The sequence below is a fragment of the Sciurus vulgaris genome (genome assembly GCF_902686455.1).
Source record: "Sciurus vulgaris genome assembly, chromosome: 17".
In the NCBI taxonomy this organism is placed as follows: Eukaryota; Metazoa; Chordata; class Mammalia; order Rodentia; family Sciuridae; genus Sciurus; species Sciurus vulgaris.
In genome coordinates this window covers 16,382,825-16,395,288 of record NC_136478.1, presented here as the reverse complement: position 1 = coordinate 16,395,288, position 12,464 = coordinate 16,382,825, and the positions used below count along the sequence as shown (strand labels likewise).

Genomic DNA, 12,464 nt, shown 5'->3' with positions numbered 1-12,464 from the left:
GGAGCACCTGGGACCGGAAACGACCGGGACACATTTCCTGTCTCTATGGTTCCCTATTTGGCCGACTTTCTTTCCCCGGCGGTCCTCCAGGCAAGGGGGCACTAGTGCAGGACAGGGCTAGAGAGGCAGGCTTTGGGTTGCCTGGGAGCCGCCGGTACCCGACTTCCGTTTCTGACTACTGAGGCACGAGGATCCGGTGTTTCAACCCAGCGGGAAAATGCGGCCTTTGACTGAGGAGGAGACCCGTGTAATGTTTGAGAAGATAGCCAAATAGTAGGAGCACGCGGGGCGGACGAGGGAGTGTGTGTGCGGTGGACCCTGGGTGGAGTGGGGACGCGGTACCGGGGTGCATCCGTTCGGGCGTGGCCTCCAGTCCTCTTTTTACCCTCAGCATCGGGGAGAATCTTCAGCTGCTGGTCGACAGGCCCGATGGCACCTACTGTTTCAGGCTACACAACGACCGGGTGTACTACGTGAGGTGAGGCGTTGCTGGGCAGGCAGTGAGGACGAGTGGAGGCTGGCGTCCCGTCAGCCTCCCTCACTCGAAACCTTCCTCCCGCTTATCCCGTTAGTGAGAAGATTTTGAAGCTGGGCGCCAATATCTCCGGGGACAAGCTGGTATCGCTGGGGACCTGCTTTGGAAAGTTCACTAAGACCCACAAGTTCCGTTTGCACATTACAGCTCTGGATTACCTTGCGCCGTATGCCAAGGTTTGTGGGATGCCTTCCATTTCGTCACTGGGAAGGAGATCGAAGATGAGGGGCACGTCAAAACGGTGACACATGCCTGTAATCCTAGCAGCTCGGGAGGCTGAGTCAGTAGGATGGCAATTTCAAGACCAGCCTCCGCAATTTAGTGAGACCCTGTCTCAAAACAAAACGAGGGCTGGGAATGTGGCTCAGTAGTAAAGCACCCTGGGTTCAGTCCCCAGTACCTCCCTCCCCACCAAAAAAACCCGCAAATTATTGGGCAGCTGTTTTTCTGTGGAGTGCCTGAGAGTACCTGGCCCTGTGCCAGCACATGGGGACGTTTGTAGGACTTGCTGCTTGGCCGTGCAGCTGCATTGTATAGTTATCTCCAGCAAAGTAGAAAAGCCTATGCAGATCCAGCTCAAGATGAGAAATCAAATAAATGACTGTGATGAGGAGAGTACTGGGATCCAGAAAAAGAGCTGTTAAACTGTCCATGGGAAAAATTGCTTGTAGAGCTGAGGAACTTTTTGGCAGTTCTGTTCAGCGGATGAACAATTTGAGGGAAACATCACCTCCCCCTCTCTCCAAATTCTTTTCAGAAATTAATCACAGAGCAGCAGGTAACTTGTCCACAGGGATATAACTATGACTGTTTTTTCTCTTTTGTATTTTAATTTTGTCTTACAGTATAAAGTGTGGATAAAGCCTGGAGCAGAGCAGTCCTTCCTGTATGGAAACCATGTGTTGAAATCTGGTCTGGGTCGAATCACTGAAAACACTTCGCAGTACCAGGGAGTGGTGGTGTACTCCATGGCAGACATCCCTTTGGTAAGTAAAGATAGTAGCTGTTACAAAATCCAACTGTCTTTTGATTCAAGAAGGGTGTATTTTCAGTCTGTCCATCTGAGAGATTAATTTCTAAGCATTTTTTTAATTCCTCTAGGAGAAGAACTGTGTTTTTTTCTCATTTTTATTGTTTTCAATCCTCAGCATGGGCTTGTTGAATGACTTGAGTGAATTAGTGTCTCTTCTTTTGAATCCCAGGGTTTTGGGGTAGCAGCAAAGTCTACACAAGACTGCAGGAAAGTAGACCCCATGGCGATTGTGGTATTTCATCAAGCAGACATTGGGGAATATGTACGTCATGAAGAGACATTGACTTAAAATGAAGTCATCGCGAGAACTTAACAGCTGTGTGGAAGGGCCTAGCTTTGTTTCCTGTGTCTGTGCAGATGCCTCCATCATGTTGAATTTTGTCAGCACTGTGACCTCTACAGGGACTTCTTAGTTTAATATTCTCATTATCACTGACAAGTGCAGGCTCTTTCTTCCTATACAGAAATGACTCAAAAGTGAGGTTTTAGATCTTTGCATTTGTGATTTTTATATTTGAATCAGAGGGCTCTTGTTCTGAGTAATAGCTCCTAAATTATTGGAACTGAGGACAAGAATATAGTATTAATTGTTATCTGTGATAACACTTTTCCAGACTCATGGTAAGAACACAATGGATTTTCTTTGTTATTTATTAATATCACAAAAGATAAAGATAAATACTGCTATATAAGAATAGTAGGCCATGTCTGAGGTTTTAGATATGAATTTGGCTAAAATAATAAGTGCAATTTAGTCAGCTGTTTTTCTATACAGTAAATGCTGTATGGTATAAGAAAAACTTGGATTCGAATCCCACTTCTGCCACTTACCAGCTGTATGACCATGGGTAAGCTTCATTTTCTTCTGTTTAAAAAAAAAACTAAAAACCAACTTTAGCCATCAACGTAAGAATGTTTTTTTAGGATTAGGAATCATGATTGTAAAGCATAAGGCACTGTGTCTGGCAAATAATAGGTGTTGGAGAAAATGGTAGAGGAGTTATTTATATATTACATATTTCTTTGACTAAGCATAGGGTCTTATATACTTATGAGTATAATTTGATTACATTGTCTTGTTTTTTACATTTTTTAAAATCTTTTTCTTGGATGGAATGATCCCAGTTTGTAATTTTGTTTCATTACTTTGATTTTATAAAACACTTCTCTTATCAACCTTTACTTACCTGACTAGACTGAACAAAAAGCACTAATTACAAACCCTGAAGTAATTCAGCTCCTTGATCTTCATACTTCCTCAAAATCACTTATAGAATTACAGTATTTTATACAGAACATTTTAGAGACAGAAGTTTTCAAAGCTACCTGTACTGTAAAACAAAACAATTTCTTAAATGAATATAATACTTTTAATTCCAAAATTGACATCTTTAAAAATAAAATACTTTAAACTACAAAAAGCACTCTACCAACTCCTCTTATTCTCTGCAAGCATATTTGCTTTTGTCCCATCATCTTCTACTCTTCTCCCTTCCACGGTTTTCTGTTAACCTCTAAGTAGAATCACTGAAGGCTAATGGACTGCTTTGTAATGAACACTGTTTTGATCTTGGCATTTAATACTTATTTTAGAAATAGTTAAACAGAACATTTGCACTATGAATTTTATTGCCTTTTTGCTTTTGTTGATAATCACAATAGATTAAAATATTAAATTGATTTTTTTTTCCCTCAATAACTTTTCAAAGCTGATTTGACCAAAGTTTTGAAAAAGCTGCTGCCCCAGAAGAAAAGCCCAGATGCTGGAGTCAGCTTAGCATCTTGGCTTTTTTGTGTCAATAGTTGTTGGAACACTGAAGAGACGCTTCAAGAAATAGAGCTGCAAAATCCCAGAAAGAACAATAACAAGGCTCTGGGATGCTGACCACCAGTTCACATAGGTGTAGTTTGATTGGACAAGGAAAAAGTCAGCCGTTTTCCTCATTCGTGTCAAGGTGTAGAATCGCCACATGTGGAAGACATTGTTGTGCACCTTTCGTGTACTCTCCTGTGGGAGAAAAAATAAAGAAAGGAATCCACCCCCAACTATCCTCATGGGTGCTCACCAGCACTAACCTATCAGAAAGTCAAGTAATTTACTCATGATTTTAAGGTATATAATAAAATGTATTTGGCAGGGCTGGGGCTCAAACCAGCACACTCTAGGCAAACACTACCACTAAGCTAAATCCCCAGCCCTGTAAAACTATTATAGTTGATAAATGCTAACTTTGAAGCTGGGCATGGTGGCACACTCTTGTAATCCCATTGACTCAGGAGGTTGAGGCTGGAGGATCAAGGATCACAAGTTCAAATTAAAGGCAACTGAGTGAGTGAGACCCTGACTCAAAAATCAGGGGCAGGGCAGGGTAGGGTTGTGGCTTGGGTAGAATGGCCCTTGTTTCAATCCCTAGTACCAAAAAAGGGGGAAAAAAATCAGTGTTAGTTTTGCTGTATATCAAAAGCAGTTTCTACAACAGGGTGGCAGAGTGGTTATTTTTTTTTTAATATTGGGGAACTGGGGATGTGACTTGGTGGTATAGTGCTTGCCTGGCATGCACACGTTACTGGGTTTAATCCCCAGCATGCCAAAAAAAAAAAAAAAAAAAATGCGTATGTGGTGCTGGGGTTAGAATCCAGGGCCTCCTCATCTGTAGTAGGCAAATATTCTACCACTGAGCTACATCCCTAGTCCCCCTATAAAAAGTTGTTTTCTTTTCTTTTCTTTTTTTTTTTTTTTAAGTGCTGGGGATTGATCCCAGGTCCTTGTGCATGCCAGGCAAGCACTCTACCAATTGAGCTATATCCCCAACCTGTTTTATTTTTTATGATGAAAAAGCTTCAGTGCTTTATTAGAAAGCTCTTTCCAGAGGATCTCTGTACTTAGGCATGTATTCCGCCCTTTATTATACTTTTGGTGATTTCTTACTGCCTGTAGGCAGTAAATATTTTGGGTTTTACAGACCATCTTGTCTCTTGCAACTCTAAATTCTGCCATTGTAGTACAAAAGTGGCCATAGATACCTTGTATTTGTCAAATGAGCATGACTCTTCAAATAAAACTGATTTACAATAGTGTTCAGTCCCTAGTACCACAAAAATAAATAAAAATAAAACTTCCATTTACAAAACAGCTTTTGCACACCAAGGAGACTATCAGGAGAGAAAAACTGGCTCAGCGGTATATACCTATAATCCCAGCCACTTGGAAGGCTGAGTCAGGAGCATCACAAATTTGAGGTTAGCCTGGGCAGCCTAATGAGACCCTGTCTCAAATTTTAAAATGGAGTTAGGGTTGTAGCTCAGTAGTAGAGTGCTCACCTAGCGCATGTGAGGCACTGGATCCAATCCTCAGCACTACATAACGATAAATAAATAAAGGTATTGTGTCCATCGAAATAAAAATTATTAAATAAAAGGTGGGGGTGGTGCTGGGATGTAGCTCAGTAGTAGGGTACAAGCCTAGCATGCACAAGGCCCTTGGCTTCAGTCTCTAGTACCACAAGAAGAACAAAGAATGAAAGTGAAAAAACATCCCACAGGATTATCTGCAAATCATTTATTTGATATGGACTCCTGTCCAGGATATATAAATAAAACAACTCTACAAAGACAACCCAAGCTGGGCACATGCCTGTTATCCCAGTGACTTGGGAGGCTTGAGGTAGTAGGATCACAAGTTTGAGGCCAGCATTGCCAATTTAGCAAGACCCTATCTCAAAAGGACTGGGGTTGTGGTTCAGTGGTAGAGTGCCCCTAGATCAATCCCCAGTACCACAAAAAATAACTCTATTTATGGCAGGAGTGTGAGGTGCTAGAATTGTGCATACTAGGCAAGCGTCCTACAACTGAATCAAATCCCCAGCTCAACCCACCCAAATTAAAAATGAGCAAAGGAAACCAGGCGTGGTGGCACATACTTGTAATCCCAGCGACCCAGGAGGATCGAGAGCTTAAACCCAGCCTCAGCAACTCAGTGAGACCCCATCTCTAAAAAAATATAAAAGAGGGCTGGGAATGAGGCTCACTGGTTAAGCACCCCTGGGTTCAATCCCTGGTACAAAAAAAAAAAAAGAATTAGCATAGAATTTTTAAAGCAGATATGCAGCTGAGCACTAAATCTCGGAAGCATTTGTAACTTGGGAAGCTGAGAAAAGAGGATCACAAATTCAAGGCCAGCCTTGGCAACTTGGCCCCTAAACAATTTAGCAAGAACCTCTTGGGCTGGGGAGATAGCTCAGTCGGTAGAGTGCTTGCCTGGGTTCGATCCCCAGCACCGCAAAAAAAAAAAAAAACCTCTTAAAAATAAAAAGGCCAGGGATGTGGCTTAGTGGTAAAGCACCTCTGGGTTCAATCCCTAGTAACACACACACAAACGGTCAATAAGCACCTGAAAAGATGCTTAACATTAATTATTAGGGAAATGTAACTCAAACCACAAACCACTTCATATTCACTAGTGTGACTATAAAATTAGTGTCAGAATGTGTCAAAATTATCCTCATACACAGCCGATGGGAAGGTAAAATGATTTAGCCACTGTGGGAGATAGTATGACTGTTCCTCAAACAGGTACAATGTAACCCAACAATTCCACTTTTAGGTAGACCAAAGTAGAAACTAGCACAAATGCTTGTAGGCACATTCATGGTCACATTGTGATAGCCAAAAGGTAGAAACAACTCAAAGGTCCCTCAACTGATAAGTGGGTAATAAAATGTTTATTCACACAAGAGAATATTATTCATCCATAGAAAGGAATAAATTGCTAATACATGCCAAAACCTTGAAAACATGAGTGGAAGAAGCCAATCACAGAAGGTGACATGCGTGATTCCATTTATGTGAAATTTGCAGGATAGGTAAATCTGTAGAAACAATAGAATAGTGGTTGCCAGCTGGAGAGATCATGGGGGAATTGAGAGTGACTAGCGGGTGGAATTTCTCTTTGGGGTGATGAACTTATTCTGGATTAGATGCTGGGGATGGTTGTACAACCTTGTGAATATACTAAAAGCCAATGAAATGTACTTAAGGTTAGTGAATTGTATATGGATTATATCTGTGTGTGTGTGTACGCGCACATGTGTGTACACAAACATACAGGTAGTAGGCCCTATTTGGTTTTGTGAGCCATAGTTTACTAGCCTGTGGAATAAAACAGGAGGAATTTAAAGAGTTCTAAGTCATAAAAATCTGTTAAAGGATTCAGATCCTCGGGCTAGGGAGATAGCTTAGCTGGTAGAGTGCTTGCCTCAAAAGCACAAGGCCCTGAGTTCGATCCCCAGTACCGCAAAAAAAAAAAAAAAAAAAACCAGATCCTCTTGCATGTTTGGTTTCTACAAATATGAATCCTCAAGGATATTGCCCCCATAATTTTTAATCTTTATCAAATCAATTTCCATGGATATTTCTTTGTCGCAGAACATATTACCTGAATTGCATCCAGGGTATCGTTCAGTTTTTTTCTTTGAATGTGTTCGTGGTCCATCTCTGGCCCTTCGTAGAAAACTCCAAAGTTGAGGTACACTTGCACAGAACCAAAGTGATTTTGCTGAGTTTTTAGGCAAAGCTGATAATAACCTGTAGGAATTCCTAGGTCATTACCAAGTCTTTGGTCTCCCACCCTATCTTAAGGTTTTCCTGGAGATACCTATTCCCCTTTTTAAATTGCTACTGCTGCACATTCTTTGATTATTTTTTTTTTCGCGGTACCAGGGATCGAACTCAGGGCCTTGTGCTTGCGAGGCAAGCACTCTACCAGCTGAGCTATCTCCCCAGCCCTGCACATTCTTTTTACTTAGGAAATATCCCATTTTTAAACATGGAGGACACTGTTCTAGTCTTACTAAATATTATCAATATATTTTATTAAATATCATAACTTTCGTTCTATACTGGGCAGATAACAATGTTTTTCCTTTCTAACCTGTAATTGCCATATCTCTTATTTAAGATATTCCTTCTCAACAGACTGTTGGAATTAAGAGCATGTGTTTTTCTGTGTCTTGTACACTGTTAGAGCTGAGGACACCATCTTGAACTTGAAACTAGGAAAAAAAATTGATGCTTCGTGAATGAAAAAACTGCCCTATTGGAGTAATTGCCTGCAGGGTGGTCTATTCAGCAACTGGTGGGGTTTCTATTAGAGCTGTTTTGAACTGGGTCACCTCTCTGTGCGTCAGGGGTCATGGCAGAATTATAAAAGTGTGGCAATTTTTGAAAGGCACTCCTTGCACCGTAGGGGCCAGAGATGCTAAACATCCTTTAGTATAGAATGAGTATCTTTCACATGTGCTACACAATGGAGGACTGTCTGATGCCTCTGCTGGGAAATCTGTCTTGTTTATTAGGACACTTGCTTAGTTACTAAGATTGCCTGGTGCTGTCCAAAGTGAATAGGCTTGATCTGGCTCTAGGTACTTTAGCTGGAGAAGTGCTTTGCTGTGGAGTGTGGGTCTCTCACATGACCATGCATTTTCTTTTGTGCTGAATCTGCTTTTAAATGACTGAAATATTCTGGTAACTGGAAAGAAATGTGACCCCATGATAAATTTGTTAATTGGAAATATGTATTATAACTTGTTTTTATTTTAGTCACTCCTTTTTTTTTTTTTTTTTTTTTTTTTCGGTGCTGGGGATTGAACCCAAGCCCTTGTGCTTGCAAGGCAAGCACTCTATCAACTGAGCCATTTCCCCAGCCTTGTTTTAGTCACTTTCTAAGAATTTGATCATTTGGAGAGATGAGAAAATTGAGTTTCCACTGAGTGCAGTGAATGGCGCACACCTATAATTCAGCTACTTGAGAGGTTGAGGCAGGAGGATCTAAGTTAGAAGCCAGCCTGGGCAACTTCGGGCTATGGGTGTTGTTCAGTGGGAGTACTTGCCTAGCATGAGAGCCCCTGGGGTCAGTCCCTTTTACCAGGAAAAAACAAAATTGAGCTTCGATACCCTGGGTTTATAATGCTCACCTTGAGACCCTGCTCCCAAACTGCCATTGGAATGCCAGTTGACATCCTTAGATGTCAGAGGTCTCCAAGAAACTCTTGGAGGTGAAGGCTAAATTTTCTTCCTACCATCTTACTGTTTTCACCATCTCTATGTACTTCCTCATTATTTTCCCAATTTCATAGAAACCTGTGATTATTATAATAGCTGTGGGGATGAAAACAGACCTGTCTCTTGGACAAAGAAATTAATCTGGCCCCGAACATCCTGGGAGGTGCCTACGAGGAAACCCTGTGGGGTATGTGCAGTGGCAGCAACATGCCGTTCATGTGACATCCCGAGTATCCGCTGAACCTGCCAAGACATTAAGGAGGGACAAAAGGCCCTGCTACATCACCAAGAAGCCAGCTAGGTGGTAAGATTGACGTCCCATAATCATCAGCACAGTGGTTCTCAGTCTGGCATGGTACCGACCACCCAATCCCCCTTCTGGTGAGTTTGGAATTGAGCTTTTTGGTTGTCACAGTAATGGTGTTGTGAGGAGCCGCATCTGAACAATCTGCAATGTCAGACATGGCACGGTAGGACAAATAATTGTCCAAAATGCCAATGGCTCCCCTGCTAAAGAAGAAGACTGTCTCCAGCCACACAGCTTGTATGGATCAGTTGGTATGTACAATTCTGCCTGTAGAGTTCTTGGCTGAACTTACTTGGTTGCTGAGCTCCCTGGTGGTGTCCCAGATTTGGGCATTTGCTGCTTGGCAGCCCATGCCTATAGCAGATATTCCATGGACACCTGTCCCCAAACTGGATCTTGATAAACCCAAGCTATAGTAGCTACTGTTTTAATACAAATTCAAAGATAAGAAAAAGCTCTAAAAGTTATGGTGGGGTGGAGTAAGATCAATATTATCTATTACTATATAAAAAAATTGAAGCGTTAACAGGTTTCTAAGATAAAGAACAAAGGAAAGGTAACAGCCTCTCCAGGCACAGTGTTGCACACCTGAGATCCAAGCTACTCAGGTGAGGCAGGAGGATAGTAAGACGGTGCCCAGCCTGGGCAACTGAGCAAGACCCTGTCTCAAAATAACAAAGGTTAGGGGTGTGGCTTAGTGGTAGAGGGCCTCTGAGTTCAATCCCCAGTATGGGATAAATAAAGGAAGGTCAGGGGGTGGTTGCTCGTGCTTCTAATCTCAGCAGCTAGGGAGGACAAGGCAGGAAGATCTAAAGTTCGAGGCCACCTCAGCAATTTCATGAGGACCCTCAGCAATTTAACAAGATCCGTGTCTCAAAATGAAAAATGTTTTAAAAGGGCTGAGGATGTGACTCAGTGGTTAAGCACCCCTGGATTCAATCCCAGCCCCAAAAATATATAGATAAAATATAAATAAAAATAAAGGAAGAGGGCAGCTGGAGTTGTGGCTCAGTGGTAGAGCACTTGCCTAGCATGTGTGAAGCACTGGGTTCTATTCTCAGCACCACATATAAATGAATAAAATAAAGGTCTATCAACATCTAGAAAAAAATTTTTAAAAATGAAGGAAGGAAAGAAGGGCTGGGGATGTATCCGAGTGGTAGATCACCACTGGGTTCAATCCCTAGAGAAAGGAAGAAAGGAAGGAGGGAGGAAAGAAAAGAACAGCCTCTAACTTTTAAGTGTTCATCATCCTTGAGCAATACGGTGTAAGATCACAATATGGGCAAAAGTACTTGACTAATAGAGAAGTAACAAACACATTTACCTTGCTAAAAGAAGTAGATGTCTGGCTGCATGGAAAACTTTGAGCCAGCAATTATCCAGTCTGCCATGATTACCTCTAAAGGTTACTAGTGGAGTAGATGTGGCTCCCTCAGCCCCATTCAGTACAGCAGTTTTCTTTTTTTTTTTTTTTTTCAGTGCTGGGGATTGAACCCAGGGCCTTGTGCTTGTGAGGTGAGCACTCTACCAACTGAGCTATCTCCCCAGCCCAGTAATTTTCTTTAAAAACCTCTTGGTCAATCTGCAAAGTTCATGTGTTTTCATTGGGCTTTGTATTATATTCATGTTTTATTTATTTCTGTATGCTGGGGACTCATGTATTCATTTTTTAAAAAATATTTTTAAAAATGTATCCTTTCTCCTCTCATCCCAAAATCCAAGTAAATGAAATGGTTGCCTCTCCAGGGAGAGATATCTCCTTGGTCCCATGGCTTTGAGCACACTTCTGCAGCCCCAGTTTGAGAAGCCAAGCCATATGTTTTACCTCCCATTGGCGAATGATTATTCCGCCAGCTCTCACCAAGAGTTTCCCTCTAACTGCAGATCTATTTCATCAGTAGGTGGGGATCACAGCATAATAGACAGCTAGAACTTGGTCTGATCTAAACCTGACTCATGTTACAAAAGGAAAAAAAAACTTCCCCATATGGCCAGAGAAACCCAAGTACCTCATAACTGAAATAGAAGTATCCAGTCTGGTGGGCAAATTGCCAAAAGCATTCTGTATTTCCTGGAGGGATCATGATGGCAAAGTCATGTCGATCAGCTCTATGGAAGAGCGGTTGGTCCCCAGAGCCACTTAAGGGTTCTGTCTTCTGGCTCCTAGCAGAAATCACTAGATTTAGAACCAATAGCCAAGCCCTAAGGAGTAAAGGGGACATGCTGCCTTCTGTTGACTCCTCTGCAGGTGGACTGCTCGAAGCCCTGTAGATCCAGGTAGTTCTGATAACCATTGGACTAATCATTAACTCAGGTTATATTTCAGCCAATTTTAGAGCTATACGTAGAACTCCCATGTTTGACTCATGGGAGAGTTTTTTCCTTTACCTCAAAAACTGGCTTAAGTGGCTTAGCTGGGCGCAGTGGCTCCGGATGCTGAAGCAGGAGGATCTTGAATTCAAAGCCAGACTCAGCAAAAAGCAAAAGCACTAAGCAACTCAGTGAGACCCTGTCTCTAAATAAAATACAAAATAAGGCTGGGATGTGACTCAGTGGTCGAGTGCCCCTGAGTTCAATCCCCAGTACCCCCAAAAAAACAAAACAAAAAACTAAGTAGCTTATCAGACCTACTCCATGGGTGATAGAATCTACTACCTCATCAGAGAGATTTCTACCCATTCCTTAGGCCATCATTTTTCAATTCTTGGTTCTTGGGGATGAAATATTGGGTAAATGCATTTACAGCCATCTAAATATACTGACAAAGATTGGCTGGAGGTGTTTTTGTTTTTTTAAATTCATGACATTTGCCAGTGATATCTCTTGCTCCTGTAAAATATCCAGAGCAACGTGTTTCAACAGATTTCTACCTAGAACTAGTTTAGAGCAAAGCTCAGCTTGTGTGAGCAAATGTTTAAATTGATGAGTAGAGTGGCAAAGACAATACCCAGTCCTCTCTACTTGGTAGTCACCTTCCTTCTGCTAACTTCAACCTGACAATGCATCCAAAGCTATCCAAACCCCACTTAATGACACTGTTCAAATCCTTTGGCTTCATTTCTTCTCTTATTCATAACTTTTTCAGCCTGATAGGTTTAAAACAAAAAAAGGGGGGCCATCCAAAACCCACTTCAAGACTATTATATTGTTCACACCATCAATCTTTCTTCTTTTACTGATGACTTCAAACACCACTGACTTCATGGCAGGCACTGAGCTAATAAATTTACCTGCATCTTTCTTACTTCAGTCTCACAGCAGCCCGGAGGTACTGTGATGAGGACACTTGACATTTTAGATTCGAGTGGCTGCACACAGTCTCACAAACACAGCTGGCAGGGCTGGGCCCTTAATGGGGCTCATGCTCTTAACTTCCAGGATAGTGTTTTTCAGGCTGTCAGTTTCCATATTCTGATGTCTAAACATTTTTTTTTTTTTTTCCAGTCAGTCTTTAAAAACAAAAACTGCCCAGGTGTGGTGGCGCCTGCCTGTAATCCCAGCAACTTGGGAGACTGAACTTGGAGGAT

The 12,464-nt window shown here is 41.9% G+C and overlaps 2 protein-coding genes across 2 annotated transcripts; one reads left to right on the top strand and one right to left on the bottom strand.

The window, feature by feature from the left end:
* The first annotated feature begins 80 nt into the window (after positions 1 to 80).
* On the top strand, positions 81 to 2,135 carry NIP7 (nucleolar pre-rRNA processing protein NIP7). Its single transcript, XM_079116927.1, has 5 exons — positions 81 to 273; positions 392 to 478; positions 573 to 711; positions 1,381 to 1,521; positions 1,738 to 2,135. The coding sequence occupies exons 1-5, from the start codon at positions 218 to 220 to the stop codon at positions 1,855 to 1,857; spliced, it is 543 nt and encodes a 180-aa protein (XP_078973053.1). The 5' UTR covers positions 81 to 217; the 3' UTR covers positions 1,858 to 2,135.
* Positions 2,136 to 2,730: 595 nt separating this feature from the next.
* Positions 2,731 to 11,288, bottom strand: TMED6 (transmembrane p24 trafficking protein 6). The gene is made up of 4 exons (XM_079116924.1): positions 10,947 to 11,288; positions 8,744 to 8,870; positions 7,003 to 7,151; positions 2,731 to 3,576 (listed from the first exon to the last, which is right to left on the bottom strand). Exons 1-4 carry the CDS (start codon positions 11,241 to 11,243, stop codon positions 3,343 to 3,345), a joined length of 807 nt encoding a protein of 268 aa, XP_078973050.1. The 5' UTR covers positions 11,244 to 11,288; the 3' UTR covers positions 2,731 to 3,342.
* Positions 11,289 to 12,464: the final 1,176 nt, after the last annotated feature.

What these genes read in the sequence shown, in the direction of transcription:
- NIP7 (XM_079116927.1), top strand. Translation starts at nt 218, where the DNA reads ATGCGGCCTTTGACTGAGGAGGAGACCCGTGTAATGTTTGAGAAGATA. An exon ending in GACCGGGTGTACTACGTGAG is followed by an intron (nt 479 to 572) that starts GTGAGGCGTTGC and finishes TTATCCCGTTAG; the next exon opens with TGAGAAGATTTTGAAGCTGG. An exon ending in ACCTTGCGCCGTATGCCAAG is followed by an intron (nt 712 to 1,380) that starts GTTTGTGGGATG and finishes TTTGTCTTACAG; the next exon opens with TATAAAGTGTGGATAAAGCC.
- TMED6 (XM_079116924.1), bottom strand. Translation starts at nt 11,243, where the DNA reads ATGATTAGTCCAATGGTTATCAGAACTACCTGGATCTACAGGGCTTCG. An exon ending in ACTTCTATTTCAGTTATGAG is followed by an intron (nt 8,871 to 10,946) that starts GTACTTGGGTTT and finishes ATGTCTTGGCAG; the next exon opens with GTTCAGCGGATACTCGGGAT. An exon ending in ATACCCTGGATGCAATTCAG is followed by an intron (nt 3,577 to 7,002) that starts GTAATATGTTCT and finishes TTTCTCCCACAG; the next exon opens with GAGAGTACACGAAAGGTGCA.